The sequence below is a fragment of the Harpia harpyja genome, chromosome 4 (assembly GCF_026419915.1).
Source record: "Harpia harpyja isolate bHarHar1 chromosome 4, bHarHar1 primary haplotype, whole genome shotgun sequence".
Lineage (NCBI taxonomy): Eukaryota > Metazoa > Chordata > Aves > Accipitriformes > Accipitridae > Harpia > Harpia harpyja.
Genome location: NC_068943.1, coordinates 41,797,763 through 41,813,244, shown reverse-complemented (window position 1 = coordinate 41,813,244; position 15,482 = coordinate 41,797,763). Strand labels below are relative to the sequence as shown.

Here is a 15,482-nt window from a genome sequence, read left to right as displayed (position 1 = left end):
AGCCGCAGACAAAGTCAGCCTTCCCTCCCTTGTTATCTGCCTGATTTTGCCAGAGGTTAGCGGGGCTGTTTCAGACTCACAGCAGGAGAAACAAGCAGCAGTTGGCACCACCCAGAGAAAAGATTAGAGCATTTACTAACGGGCTTGTCCCCCCACCTCTCCCCAAAGCGGCCCCCGCCGTCGCTTTGCCAAGGGACCGCTTTTCCCAGGTACGGCTGCAGTATCTGCGTTCGCCATCTGCGCCGGCTCCCGCTGGCTTTATCCCCGTCTCCTGCCTCTCTCGACAGGTATCTGCACAAATTACTCTCCCCCTGTATGTATCTATCTTCATTCATTAGCCCTGTACAAGGTATATAAATATATATATACACACACAAATTCGGTCTCTGCGTGCGACGATGGCTGGCGTGCGCAGAATGCAAGTGTACTCGGGGGTGGTTAGTTATAACACTCAAAAACCCCAAATTACCACCCATCTATTAATTTCGATACCTGCCTCCCGGGTTCCCGCTGAATCTAACCCAAGATGCACCACCCAGACTCCGCTTTTTGGGGAAGGGATGAGGAAAAAGGAAATTAAGCTGAAGAGGAGTGCTGATCGCGCTCTGCCTGATGCGAGAATAAAGTAGCTGTACGCTGGAATAACCACCAAAGCGAGATGCTCAACCCATGTCCTGCAGCTCTGCACCTGCTTGCGCTGACAAAGAAATGCCCGGCGTGCAAAGCTGCCGAGGATTACCGAGAGGAGAGCGGGATTCGCAGAAACTTGCCTGGATTTGGCCGACTGGTGCAGAAAACTTTCGCTGGTACAGCAGTCTCCGTCGGGGGGGGGGAGTGAGCTTCTGCAATAATTTTTACGCTGGCAAAACCCCTGCTTTGACACATTTATACCCGCACGTCTGTACTGTTGCCAACCCTGCTTATTCCCCTCGCAGGCTGGTAGGAGCTTTTAAGCTATCCTAGCAGAAGTCTGACACCAGGAGAGTTTTGTGTGAATAGCATATCCCGGCAAATCTGCAGGATAGAGAACATCTAAAAATCAGGTTAAGGGATAAATACTGACAAGACCTGACTGGAGAAAAGAGACCGTTCACTCAAACACCTGCGCAAACTGGAGAATCGCTACGGTTTTCCCCCAAAACGATGCCGAACCAGGTCGGCAGCGATTGAGCCACACGGAAGACCAGAAGATGGAGGCGATTCCCAAGCTGAAGGACTCGCGTGAACCTTGCCAGAGTTTAACAGACCTTTCAACCTGCACCCGGAGCGCGGGGGGCTTCCATCTGAATTTGGGGGAAAGCTGGCAGGGCAGGACTTGCAGGAAGCCTCCTTCGAGAAGTCCTTAGCGCTAACATGCTGCCAGGGAGCATATGCAAGGAAGGGAAGCATTACCAGCGCTTTGCTTCTGATCATCAGTGTTTTGAAGGGTTTTCTTGGCCTTAGTCACCAGCAAATTTGGCAAGAGGTTTCCCAAGCACTGAGCTGGCAGTTGTAAGAAAGAAGGTGGCTTTATCCAAGACACAAAAATCCAGGGAGATGGCTTTGAACTAAAGCTGACAGGGGAGAAACGCGAAAGGAAACATCCTTGTGGGCACAGCAGCTGCTTCGGAGGCAGCAAGGAAAATTTGTTGAGATGAGGGTGAGCTCAGAGGAGAGTTTTTCCCAGGCTGCAGGATCGCAGCCTGGAAGGAGGAGAACCGAGGAGGGTAGGCTCCATCTTTTTCCTCCTACCGCTTTAAGAAAAGGAAGCTTTGACCCCCTCCTCTCCTCCCAGGGGAACGGTGAAGAAGCACAAGATGCTCGTAGCCTGCAGCCTCGCCAGTGTGACGGGAAATTGCTCTGCCCCTGCTGGGATCCGCAGCCCAGGCCTCTAAGGGGAGTGATGGATGAAAGGGAGGAAGAGGAGGAGGAAGCTGCGTCTTAAGGCTCTGCAGCAGCAAATGGCCTCGGCGATTAAAACCGAGGGGGCAGCTGTGTATCACTCTGGATTTTCTGCCTGTTTCATCACTAGCAGTGACTCAGGAATATTCTTCATCACCCTCAAGCGAGGATATGATCGTTTTCTGCCACTTGAGATGAAGCTAATTTTACAGCAGCTTAGCGAGAGAGATGTCATGTGCTGATTTCTATACTGCCTGCATCACACATCAGTGCAGCACAGCAAGGCTATAGGTGCTGACTGCTGGAAGTTATACGACCCGATACTAGGAGAGAAACACCGGGGGCCAGGGGAGGGTTGTTTAGAGCTGCAAGGGTCCCTGAAAGATGAAAGGAGAAAAGCAGTACCGGATCAAGCCTTCCCAGCAAGGAGAAAGACAACTGCATCCCCTCTCCAGTCAGGTTTGTTAGGAGGAGAAGCATCCAGACCGCCTGAAGGTTTTGAATACGCTCCTAATAGGACAAGCGTGCTGAGCAAGACTGATAGGCTCAAAGGACAGCTCTCTCCGCTCAAATCCAACCCAGTCCCCGAGAGACCGATTTTACCGAAACCAAAGCCTGATGCGCGAGGAGCCCACGCTCCAAAGCGAAAAGCATTTGCTGTGCCGGTGCCAAATTGCTCCCTTGGCGCATCAAAGCCCGGGCCTGGCTGGGCTCCCCATCTCATCCTATGTGCGCTTCCCACAGGGCTGGGACGAGATGGCAGAGGAACCAGTGCCACCACCGGCGCTGCAGCTGGACCGCCCGGGATCCTGGCTGGGAACCTACCAGACCTACAGCCACATTCGGATGGGTTTTCTTGCTCGCTGATCGGGCCATTTATTTCTTTTCGAGATGCAAAAGCTGCCTTCGCACCAGGCCCTGGCAATGCGTCGCTGGGCTCCCTGCGCGAAGCCACGGTCTCCCAGCCACCGGCCGGCATGTGATTCCTTGACAGCCCTGGCTTCAGGAGCTAACTGGCAGTGGTAGCTGCACTTGCAGGGGAAACGGAGCGGTACTGCCAGCTTTTAGTGACAAAAGGAGTGTCTATAACAGGCGCGGTGACAGCTGTCCGAATGCCACATTTATTTACAAAACGTTAGTTAAATTACTGACAGTTGGCGCTGCAAAGGGAAGCTGAGAGGAAGAGCTGACATCTCCCCATCACACTAATTCGGCAGCCCTGCGGCGTCTCTCCGTACGCCGCAAGCTTTCAGCCCCCCGTTCCGCCGTGGGCCGCAAAACCCTTGTGCTCAGGACATCGCTCCGCACCTTCCCTTCCCGCTGAACCTGCAAGGGGTTCGTGCCGTAACTCCCGCCGACCCTGGAGGGTCAGTCCCAGCAGGGCGGGTGAAGTTTCTCCCGTGCAATGCATTGCCATTGAGCCTTCAGTCTTTTCTAGAAGGACCAAGAGGATATTTATCACCCTGTGATCTCTTCAGACCTTGGCTCTCTGTTGAGACTGCTTAGGGCAGTGCCGCTTGAATGGATGGAGGTCACCAGGTGGACCTCTGAATGGCCAAAAATGGCTGGCACGCTGGTTTCAGACTCATAGAGGTGTCTGAGGTGAAGGGCCCCGTGTCTCGCTAAACGATGTCAACAGTCCGCATGCTGCTGGCTTTAAACCAGCAAGGAAATTGCAGCTGCTGTCCTCCGCGAGCCAAGGACAACCAGAGAAATTCAGGAGACCCAGCTGACGTGCACCAGTGAAGGCGTCTCCCTCAACCAACCACCTCCACGACGAAGCAGTAACAACCCAAGACGGGATTTTGGCCTCCTGACCACGTCCTACCCTGCCACAGAATACAAGCGTCTAGAGAGGGCAGAGGCTTGCTTTAATTTCGTGAGTACACAAGTCAAGGCTAACAGATACCTTTTGCTCCTCGTGTTTGTAGAGGACTAAATCACATCACTTAACACACACACACCACCAGAGCACCTCCAAACTGCTCCCTCCCAACGCTGCCACGTTTTGCCCCGACTCTCACACTGTGCAAGTTTGCTGAGCAAACAGGGTCACGACGTGCACTGGGCAGCCTGAAATCTGGCCTCAGAAAACATATATTCAACATCAACTTTGTCCGATTCAAAGCAGAACAGCTCCCCCAGCTAGAAGCAAGCAATAGGAGGGATGAAGTGTGATGGAAAAATTGACTCCAAAATGTAAAGCAGTTCAGAGTTGAGAAGGGAAAGACTTTTTTCAGCTAAAGGGAAACTCTGTCTATCCAGAAATCCTTCCCTTCTGAGACTGAATGAAATCAAACTTGCACTATATCCTATAAGACACTTTAAAATCCCAAATCTCACTTCAGCTAAATCAGAGCGTTTCCTGTAAAATTTGACAAGATGCTTCAATGAACTCATAAACTCAGATTAAAAGAAAGAAATACTATTTTTCCAACCAAATCTGTCCTTTTCCCAACAAGGAAATTCTAAACCAAACATTTTCCAGTCAAGGTATGCAAGAAAGAAATGGATTTTTTAGTAAAAAGATCTGTTTTAGAACTAAAAGTCTGTATTTTCTTATGTAACAAACTGTACAAGTCGGAATTTTTTTAATAAAAGTACGAGAGGCAGGTCCTTGCCTAGCTCCCACTGAATTGCAATGCAAGACAAGCATCAAACCTTTAAAGACTTGGAAAATACTTGCTCAAGTTTTCACCTAGGTCACTCTTCCTTTGAACTCATCAAGAGCTTTGTACTGGACTGTGAGAGAGTGTCCTGGTTTCAGCTGGGATAGAGTTAACTGTCTTCCTAGTAGCTGGTACAGTGCTATGTTTTGAGTTCAGTATGCAAAGAATGTTGATAACACTGATGTTTTCAGTTGTTGCTCAGTAGTGTTTAGACTAATGTCAAGGATTTTTCAGCTTCTCATGCCCAGCCAGTGAGAAAGCTGGAGGGGCACAAGAAGTTGGCACGGGACACAGCCAGGGCACCTGACCCAAACTGGCCAACGGTGTATTCCATACCATGTGACGTCCCATCTAGTATAGGAACGGGGAAGTGGGGGCAGGGATTCGCCGCTCGGGGACTGGCTGGGTGTCGGTCGGCGGGTGGTGAGCAATTGCACTGCGCATCATTTGTACATTCCAATCCTTTCATTATTGCTGTTGTCATTTTATTAGTGTTATCATTATCATTATTAGTTTCTTCTTTTCTGTTCTATTAAACCGTTCTTATCTCAACCCACGGGTTTTGCTTCTTTTCCCGATTTTCTCCCCCATCCCACTGGGTGGGGGGGAGTGAGTGAGCGGCTGCATGGTGTTTAGTTGCTGGCGGGGGTTAAACCACGACAGAGAGGAACAGGAATTTAAGATAATAAAGATTATCCTGGAGTAAAGCCCTACACCTATAATTTACAGCATTTGGAGGACTTAAGGGTAAGAACCCAAATATGCCTTCAAATATTAGTGCTGTGCCTATCTATATGTCCAAACCATCTTGAGTTTTGGAAGTGGCTCTGAACCTGGAGCTGCCCTGCTCTTCTTTTGTACCTTTGAGAATTTGCTTTTCTTGACAGTTTTCTATCATGCTTCTCATCAGAGATGTGTAAGAAACGTAAGTCTGAAAAACACAACGGTTTTGCTGAACAGAGGATGTGAAGCTGGGAAAATAATGATCTCACCATGAAAAAAAAATTTAAAAAAAAAAAAAAAGAGACTCAAAAATCCAAAGTAATGAACGTTTGGATCATGTCCGGGGCTCTGCGTGTGTCTGATAAAACAGACGCAGGTGTCAGAGCCATTTATGGTTGCAGGCGCAGAGCCGGTCAAAATCTCCCATCTCTGGGAAAAAAAAAAACTGTGATATTTCACCAGCTGCTCATGTTGGAAGGTGGTTCTATTCCTTATTTACTCTGTCCTCATTAACATGCAGAGCTGGACTCGCACGTCTCCTGTTTGACCCTTGGAGTCCTTTCCTATTCAGCACTCTCCCCAAAGGTGTCCCCACCTCCAGGCCAGGCTCAGCTCTCCAGACCTTGTCCCCATCTCCCTGACACTGGCTTTTCCAGGGGAGAATCCAGCTGCAAAGTCAAGTTTGCCTTCAGCCTTTCCGTACACACCCATCTGCTCTTCTGCCTCCTCACTTTGCATGTAAACTAATGACTGCTTCCCAGCATGACTGCTGGTGGTGAGAGCCAACACCACTCACTGCCAGCTGAAGAATCCTTATTTAAGGCAAGATTTTTAATATACTAATGATTAAGACACGTTTGGCATTTCAGCAGATGCTGCAGCATCCAGACAGCTAAGCCCAAGTCTCAGACTTGGCTCCTTCACAGCCTTGCACCTCTGAAAAGTAAACCTAAGGAGAGCAGAAAGTATTTCCCATTTGCTTTGCAAAGGTGCCACGTGCAACAACGAGCAAACTCTTTCTGTTAGGAGAGGGCTTTCTGCATTGTTATTCCACATGCAACCTGTCAACAGTGCGCACACTGTAGCAAGACTAAAACGCTGTCTTCCAACTTGATCCACAGTCCATTACAGTTAGGATAAAGACTTGTGGTGACATTAATGAGCACTGGATCAGCCCCTTTGTCGGCATAAATCTCTCTATTGCGTTGGGGGGATTGCTTTTTCCCATTTGCTTGTTTGTTTGGCTCTGTATTCTCATTACAATTCCTATTAGCCCGTTCTCCCACTGATGCAGTCATAGATTAGTTCCTTCCTGATTTTCCCCTTTCCTCCTTAAGGAAAATACGGGTGTCTGAGCTCAAAGTGGCAGGTTTAGGCGGGTCTGGGAGGAGGAAAGAACAACTTTGCTAGATCAAGAGGAGGATTTTTCCAACAGCATAAGTTGCAGTAACTCCAGCGAAGCCGGCAGAAGAGACAATGATTTAGGCAAGCTGAAGACCACCCACATCCCCGGCCCACCTCTCGTTAACACACGCGTGGAGCTTCCAGTTCACAATGTGCAATGCCAAGCAGCGGTGTGCTCGTTGCCCAGAGGACTCTGCCAAGGCAGAGCAGGGCAGCACGGGGACAGCGCATCAGGATGGCCAAGAGCTAGAGATGAGCCCAGTTGCCATCCCTTGCGCTGTCATCCACAAGCGCTTAGGTCCGAGGCTTAGGTTAGCTCACGGTCACGACGAGAGCAGCTTCTCAGCAGAGCCTGGGGCTGTGAGTAGTCCCATGGTTCCTGATTTTGCTTCAGGCTGATTCTGCTGTCCTACCTAATGACCATCCACCCACCAAGCAGCTCTGCAGTGCCCCAACCATACACCATATACCCCTGCAATAACAATTCCCGGGCATCTCCAACTGAAAAATGCTCCCAGTAGCCTCTTCAAACTCCAGGCAAGGGCAGGACACCAGTGGACATCTGTGGTGCCCTCCAGTTAGGACACTCTTAGCATTTTCCTTACAGAGGGATGTATCCTGCCACAAAAAGACTGCAATGCAAGCTGATGACTCACAGAGCCAGAGAAAAGGAAGTGTTGTGATTGTCACACACGAATATACACATTTATAGGACCTAGGAGGGTGCCTAACGTCACATGAGGAGTTAATAACAGGGCTGAGAACTGAACCTCCATTTCACAACCCCAGCTTAACGATTAGAAACACCACCCCTGCAACCCTCCACCAGCCAGCTCTGTCACCTCCAAGGCTGCTCCGACCTCCCTTCCTCCTCGCCTTTCTTCCTCCCCTCAGCCCTTTCCATCCCAGAGGAGCAGGGTACAAGTCCGTCTGACTTAAATCTTTCCAGAGCTGGTAGACTGGAGAAGCTTAACCCTACGATGGAGATGACAGCTCCAGAAAAGCACGCCTGTCCCCTAGGAGACCCCAGCCCAGACAGCTCCAGTGAACTAGAGGCAGCAGCTCTACCAGGAGAGCTATAAAGGGAAACCCTCCTCTGGCACAGCAATCAGGAGCTTGTCTCATCTCAGATGGAAATTGCGCTCAGGAAAAAAAAAAAAAAAAAAAATCCATGCATATGACAATTTTTTTCCCCACTTTAAGCTGATTCCATCTCCGAGATGGGAGAGAGGTGGCGAAGATTTGCTGACATGTCACTTTAGCAATAAACTCCTCTTTCAAAAACATGCCATCGCAAGCAAAGCAATCGACTCACAAGCTACAAACAGCCGCGAGCATCGCACGTGGGTGCCGCTCGGGGCCTCTGCCTCTGCAGCCCCTCTGATGGAAGATCTCCAGGAACACGGCAAGAAAACCCTGGCCAGAAAGGAGGACCCAGCAATGATAGCAGGAGGAGAGAGGCAGGGGTGAAGTGGCACTGTGCGCTGACGGGAACAGAAACTCAAGTCCTAACCCTCAGTACTGCTCACACTTGCACTGATTTCCCAAGTAAGGGCACAGATGCAGGAGAACATCCTCTCTCCCCTCTTCACCTTAATATAGGGGGGGGTCACCACAGCCCTGAATTTATTCCCTAGCCCTCAGGAACAAAAAGGAGAGAGGTTTGAAGGAGAAGGTGAGCGTGCTGGATACCGAAGGAGTCAGAAGAATAAACTTTCATTGTCAATATACGAGTCAGCGGCTTAGCTCCATCCGCACCCCATGCCCACAGGACCGTTTGGGGGCTGGTACCATCCAAGCCCAAGGACTCAGAAATCCTTCACCACTCCGTAACCAAGAAAAGCAAGGTAATTACACCTTGGCCTCCACAGCCTGCAAGCCCAAGCTATATCCCCCCGGTCTGGACTTGGGAAGCGGGCAGGGAAGCAACCAGGAGTTTCAGTCTCTGCTGGGCGAGACTCTGAAATAAATAATTGTAGCAGGATGAAAAATACCGGGTACTGGGGTTGGAGACCATCTGAACGGGATGACTATTTCACGGGAGCAGCGTGCCACAGGTCCGACCTCTGGGGAAGGAGATGCACACTGATCCAGCAATAAGGAGTTTGGTGGTTGTGCAAGGATGGGGGAAGTCAGCTGGGTAGGGCGGGAGACGGGAGTGCTGCGATGAGCAGCACATAACTCGGGGTGTCCTCGGGGGTGCCGGCGTGCGGGAAAGGGCTGGACAAGCAACACTCCCGGACCCTTTTGCGAACCACCTCTGCCCTGTCTTGCTTTCCTTATTTGCCTCAGGAGCCCAGCCCCATGCCCAGCGCCTGGCACTGCCCTGCGAGCATCCCACGGCTCAGCCCCGAGGCTACGGGGATGGCGAGCGCTGCTTTCTCGGGGACAGAGAGCCTGGAGCGGGTTCTGCTGGCAGGCTTTCTGCACTCATCGACTGCAAACCACAAAGGCAGCTGCCCAAAACCTCAGCGGAGAATCACCATCGCTCAAGCCCTGGCAGGAGCAGCCCTGCCTCGGCGCGGGGGGAGACACACAGCCTCCCTCAGGACCCAAGCGAAAGCCGCATGCTGGAACACACCACGCTGTTATCCTTCAGAGACCGGCCCTATTTTCCACATTACACAGTAACACCACGAAAGGGCAAATTCCTGTGAATAAAGGGGGAAAGATGGGGCAGCAAAGAGTCACAAAAACCAGACCCATTTCTGAGAAAGATTCTTTTCTGCTTCGCAAACAAGCACTTTCTGTTTGCATCCATCAAACAAACATGCTTGATTTTGTTTTGTTTCGTGGCCAAGTTATCACTTCTCCAAAATTATTTCAAGAGCACAACAGGGGCAAAGTAAATTTGCAAAACAGGCTTAGGTAAACCACGGCAGATCTCAGTGGCAAACTGCATGACCCTTTTCAAAGCCTGAGTGGAAACCATTGGAAACATCAGGGTTAAAAAAAAAAAAAAAAATGCTTTGACTCATGTTAAACTCAGATTTGACTTTTCACATTAGAATCAAAGGGGGAACAAATAAAGGCATTGCATCACCCTATCAAGAAAACCAGAGGAGACGTACAGAGGAGCCTGCGAAAGAAGTGGCCCTCGCCCTACAGCCAGATCTGCTCGCCATCTGCCTGGGGCACCAGTGAATTCGGGGGGATACCACGCAAGTGCCTGTGCATGCTGATGGGATCATCAGAGCCTTGCCGTGGAAAGCGCTGACTGATGCCAATTAAAGGGAAATCATAATCAAGCCATTTGTTTTGGTGCTGAGAGAACTGCTCCAAAGGTCTCAGCAACGCCTGGACTCGGTTCAAGCGCTGCATTAAAGTTCAGGATGGGTCTTCTCCAGCATGAACCGGTTGCTACTGGTGAGGGCAGATGCTGTCCGGACGTGGTGGGAGGGGATGCAGACAGGCCTCATCCTCACACCGTGGCCTTGCGAGATCCAGCAAGACAGCCAGCTCTGACCTTCGCACGGACGCGAGCCCTCGGTGTAACCCCAAGAGCGGGAGCAGCCCCAGCTCAGGGACCAACGCATGCATCAGTAGAAATGCCAAGCTGTCGGACCCGACGCCCACAAACCCTTTTCCTACTCCTGCAGGTTTTGCCACATCCAGGAGTAAATCCTGCCCCTCCTGTCCCAGATGGTAGCTCTATCCCAAGGTCTAAACCTAGATATAAATTTAATACAGTGATCTAAAGTGCTGGTACCGAGGCAAGACACATGACTGTACCTTTCAGCAGACATCATGAGACAGAAGGAAATATCTGAACATCTCTGGTGACTCTGGTTCTAAACTGACTCCTAATGGTAGATTTACGGTAGCTGGGTTTGCAAGGAGCAAAGCCTGAGCCCTTCACAACGGGAGAGTCTCCTCGTGGCCGTCAATCCAGCTTCTTTCTCAGGCCGTCAATCCAGCTTCTTTCTCAGGCGCTGAATTAGCTGTGCTTGGAGGGGCAGCGGAGATGGAGCTGAAAAGAGCCTTCCTGGCAGGGCACCGCTGCTCGACAGCAGCTTGGGGTCCTCAGCGCCCCGCCACCCCGGATAAAATAACCTATTTCCAACAGCCAGGCCCTCTCCCTCAGGGGGGGACAGGGCTTTCTGAGCGCTTCAGAGAAGCGGCAACTTCTGCTAAGTTCTCAGCTTGCTCTCCCTTTTGTTGGCTGTGAAAAACAAGAAGGGACCACTAGAAACATCTCTTTCCTTCCAAATCCTTGGCTGCGACTCACTGTCCTCCCACCTCGCGTGGAAACGAGTGAGAAAAGAGAAGACCCTATTTTTTTTTTTTTTTTTTCCCTTCCCGTGCACCCTTCCCCGACTGCCACCCTTGCGGGGCCGGGGAGAGGGCAGGGCTGCTGCCTGCATGCTGGGCAGGAGGTGACCGGGAGCAGCAGCAGGGTCTGCCGAAGCCTTTCTGAGCAGCATTGCTATTCTGAACAAGTTAACTCCTCCACAACAGATCGATGGTTACATTGGGCTGGGGTTGGGAGGGGAGCGGGCAGGAAGATTCACGCTTCCTTGATTTCCTCCTCTGGAAGCGTGTGGTTTTCACGCGCTTTTCTCCTCTCAGCTCCTGCCACAGCGCAGCACGGCCGCAGGGACCGGGACCTACCAGGGGATGCAGCCGTGTACCATTGCCTGCCGGACTAACCGCTCCCACCTCAAACCAGAATGAAAATGTCCCAAAACGCCAGTGCAAAACACAGTCCTCCACTTCTCCGGCTACCAAACCAGTGCACTGAGCCAGCAGTAGCAGCAAGCCATTAACTTCCAAGAGCAATGCCCGCTCTAGGGGCAGGACAGCGGAAATATTCATCGGCACAGCGGGAATATCATCGGCACAGCTTGCATACCTCAAAGCCCAGGTGTCCGTCCCCTGGGGCACTCTTGTATGGACCGCCTGCGTAGGGACACGGACATCCCTTGCCACCAGACCGGCTCTCCGGCTGAACCGGGATGCATGTACGGCAGCTCTGGGGTGATGACAACCTGCTGCCTGCCCTCCCTCCCCAGGGCCACCTCCTGGGGGCAGGATTTGTCCCCCTTCCCACCAGGCCTCACGGACAGAAGGAAAGCATCCCTCCTGCTGACTCACCTCAGCTTTCCTTTGTTCTCCACCGAGCACCCAGTGCCAGGGCAGAGCACCGGCATGATCTGTGCCGGAGACCCTGTGCCAGAAACCCTTTGCAGGCCCCCACCAGAGCATGAGCAATTCGCCTCCTTCCAGCAAGTTTGCAGAGCACCCATGCCCAAACCAGCCTGCTGCTGCCACTCTCCCGTGTATTTTGCTGCCCAGACCTCCTGTAACCCAAATCCCTCCCTCTTTAATACCCTCCATGGCAAGATCTGCAGGATTTTCGGTGCTTGGGAGAACCCAGTGATTCAGGAGAGTAAAGGAGCTACTTTTTTTTTTTTTTTTTTTTTTTTTTTTTAAGCTCGGCGGGGCAAATTCCTAAGCAAGATACCCTGTCCTCCACCCTCGGCCACCCATTTCCAAACCTCTTTGGCCAGTCGTGCCATGACGCAAGACAAATCTGGAGGAACGGCCACAACACAGCTCCCTCCCTCCCTCCTGGGAACACGCAAGGGCTGGTGGGGGGGCAAGAGGCTGGGCTGCAAACAGCTGAGTTGCAGGAAATACATAGGGAGGGGATTCACATTTCCAGGGGCCAAACCGAGCCTGTGGTTTAAGTCCTCCCACCTTTTGAAAAGAGACCTGGCTGAAATTCCTCTTTAGTTTTTTTTGCCCTGGCTTGGCCCTGCTCCACTCGCTGGCGTAAAGCAGGAGTGCGGCTTTCACCGCACACACCCAGCTGGCCCCGCAGATGTTAGTGTCACCTATGCAACACGCAGGCGGAGGAAAGTCACTCCCGAGCATGCCGGAGTTGCAAGCGCCGCTTCCCAGCACTGCAATTAAAACCTGGCTTTTTATTTTTAATGTCCCTATCAAACATCCTCTGGGATGACTGCGCCCATCTGCTGCGAAGACAGGGACGAGTATCTGGGCATTAGGTGTCCCAGAAGTTACGCCGATCAAAATTACGGTTTCCTTGGCAGCCCCTGCACCCCTCAGATTGCTGCTGCAGGCGACAGGACCCCGGTGCAACGCCCAGCCCCACATTTCCCCCCACCCCAAAGAGTTACGACCCCCTGCCTCCGGAGCAAGGGAATTTTTAAGGAGGGCAGCAGCAGAAGGTCTGGATGTGTGGAAAAGGCACAAAACCCTACGAGGCGGGGAGGGCGGTGGGTCAGCAACTCCCAGGCTGGGTTGGTTTGACACACATGAAGGCACCCCAGGCGCAGAGTGGCGTTTACCCCCACCCAACGCGGCCAAAGTGCCCGAGCCATGACTACCGACGGCAGGAGCCAAGCCCGTGCCTCACACCGGTGTAGGGCAGGGGGCCAAGAGGGAATCGTACTCTCCTTTTTTCATCCCCCAGTAACTTTCCCAGAGACAACCTGGGGGGGCTGAGCCGAAGCCCAGTCCCCTGGCACCCAAACCTCCCTCTCGGCTTGCTGCCCGGCACCCGTCCTGCGCCGCCGATTGCCACGACGCATCCCCCGTGGGGAAACTGAGTCACGTCCCCGAAGGCACCGGCCGCCCCCCCAAGGCAGAAATCCAGCTGCTCCTACCTGAGCGTGGCACTCTCCCCTTGCCGCACAGTCACGTTGTCCATAGCTTTGGGGAAGGTGGCATCTCCGCTGCGCACGGGCACTCCTGCGGGCACAAGGAAGAGCAGCCTGAGACAGAGGACGACTAGGCACCTCCAGGGCAGGGCTAAGCACCCACCGACCCCCATCCTGGGCAGCAGGGACTTTTCCGACACCCGACAAGGCCACCAGGAGCGAAAAGGAAGGGGGGGGGGGGGGAGAGGAGGGATGGGGTGCGTGTGTGGGGGGGCGGGGGGGAGCAAAACCACCGGGGCGAGAGATGCGGAGCTCCACGGAGATCAGGAGAGCCCCCGGCAAGGCAGCCTGCGAGCGCTGAGCCTGCCGAGCGGCATCCGGAGGGAGTCCCCAGTATCCTTGGGTGAGGGAGGAGGACGGGAGGGCCGGGGGGGAGGAGGAAGAGGAGGAGGAGAAGTGGCAAAGGTGCTGGACGCTGGGCGAGCCGGCTCTTCCCGGGAAGCAGTCCGAGGCTCACTTGGGCGCGGAGGTGCCGGGCGAGCCGCCCGGCTGTGCCCCGCTCCCGCACACTTGTCCCGAGTTCGCAGCTCCCCTCCGCAGCGCGGAGCGGGGGCAGTCCAAAAACCAGGAAAAACCAAAAAACCACCCCCGGAGCGAGCTAGCAAACGGGTCCAGACGCAAGAAGGCACAGCGGGCGAAGGCTTCCTCCCAGGAGCCCGGCAGTTCCTTTCCTCCAGTCCCGCTGGTGGGTCCCAAAGGCGCGCCGGTCCAGGCGGGATGCAGGGCGCCGGGATGCAGGATGGGGAGAGGGATGTCAGGACGCCGGGATGCCGGACCCCCCAGCTGCCCTCAGCGGCTGGAGGACGGGGAGCGGGGGAACGGGCGAGGAGGAGGAGGAGGAGGAAGAGGAGGAGGAAGAGGCGGCGGCGGCAGCAGCATCCCAGCCCCGCCGGCGCGGCTGGCCGGCAGCATCCCCGGGCGGCGCGCAGGCTGACTTCCCGGGGTTGTCATGGCAGCGGCTCCATCACTGACCGGCACTTTGGCTTCCACGCACACCCGCACCCACCCCGCACCCGCACCCGGGCGGGCGGGGAGCGGAGCCGAGCCCAGCGCCTTTCACACGCCAGACTTTAACCCCTGCCGCACCGCGCTCCTCGGGGGATGGGATGTCAGGACATCCCCCCCCCCCAACCCCACCAAACCCCCATTCCCCTCGCTTCCCCGGCGTGCTTACCTGCACCCAGCACCGGACTACCTCTACCATACACCCTCCTCTACCTCCGTGCCGTCCCCTCCCCAGGCGGCAAAGCCGTTATGCAGGAGGGGAAACTGAGGCACGGAACCATTTCCCCCCCGCCCCTTCCCCAAGTCAGGCAGGTGGTGACGAGGAGAGGCAGGAGCATGCCCTCCTGGTCCTCTGCACCTCACAGACACGCAGCGTGAGCTTAAGTGGCAAATTCCTCCCCAGCTGCAAGCACGGTACCCACGTACTTTTTATCAGCTCATAATTTAACAAATAACGCATTTGCTTATGCCTAGTAATTCCTCCTTCCCTCCGCTAGTGGCTAAACACATTAATATTTCCAGGCACAGTTTCATGCTGGTAAAAGGTGCCGGGGAGCCATCCTCAGAGCACAAAGTCCTGGAGCCACTGAGCAAGTGCAGAGCCAGCAGCCGAGCCACGGCTTTCGGGGCGCTGCACCCCTGGAAGCCCCCCCAGGGCTGTGGCAACCCAGCGTGAGGGGAAACCAGGCCTCTTCCACCCGCTGTCCCCAGTGACTTCTCTGCGACACAGGACCTCATCCAAAGGTCGTCCCTCCCTCCATTCCCCACCGCGTGCTCGGCAGCTATTACACGGCACCAGGGGTTTTCTTTTTGGTTGGGGTTTTTTTTGTTTTTTTTTTAAATCACTGCCAACCTGAGCTGGATTCAAACTGGTGACCTAGATGTGAAAGGATCCATAGCCCGTTACTAATCCCTGGAGACTCTGAATCCCCTGTAAACTACTGCTTAATTCACTAACTGTGCTATTTAATCTCTAAAACATTATGAGCTGTGCTGGGCAGAGGAAACACTCAATCAAATAAAGCTTTATTATTATTGTGCGTGCTGATAGGTCATATGAGAAGGGGATTGCTTTGCAAGTCTCCCTACTTCTTCCTCTTCCGAAGGCTCTCTG

General features: G+C 53.4%; 1 protein-coding gene across 7 annotated transcripts in view; it reads right to left on the bottom strand.

The window, feature by feature from the left end:
* LOC128141545 (protein CEPU-1) overlaps positions 1–15,482 on the bottom strand; it is a 355,486-nt gene that overhangs the window by 130,162 nt on the left and 209,842 nt on the right. For 4 of the 7 annotated variants that reach the window (XM_052786390.1, XM_052786394.1, XM_052786395.1 and 1 more), the window contains exon 2: positions 13,310–13,394. In XM_052786390.1, the coding sequence (XP_052642350.1) occupies positions 13,310–13,394 (85 nt within the window). Of the gene's footprint in view, positions 1–13,309; positions 13,531–14,794; positions 15,036–15,482 lie in introns of those variants that run through there. The other 3 variants (XM_052786389.1, XM_052786391.1, XM_052786392.1) reach the window with 2 other exon arrangements.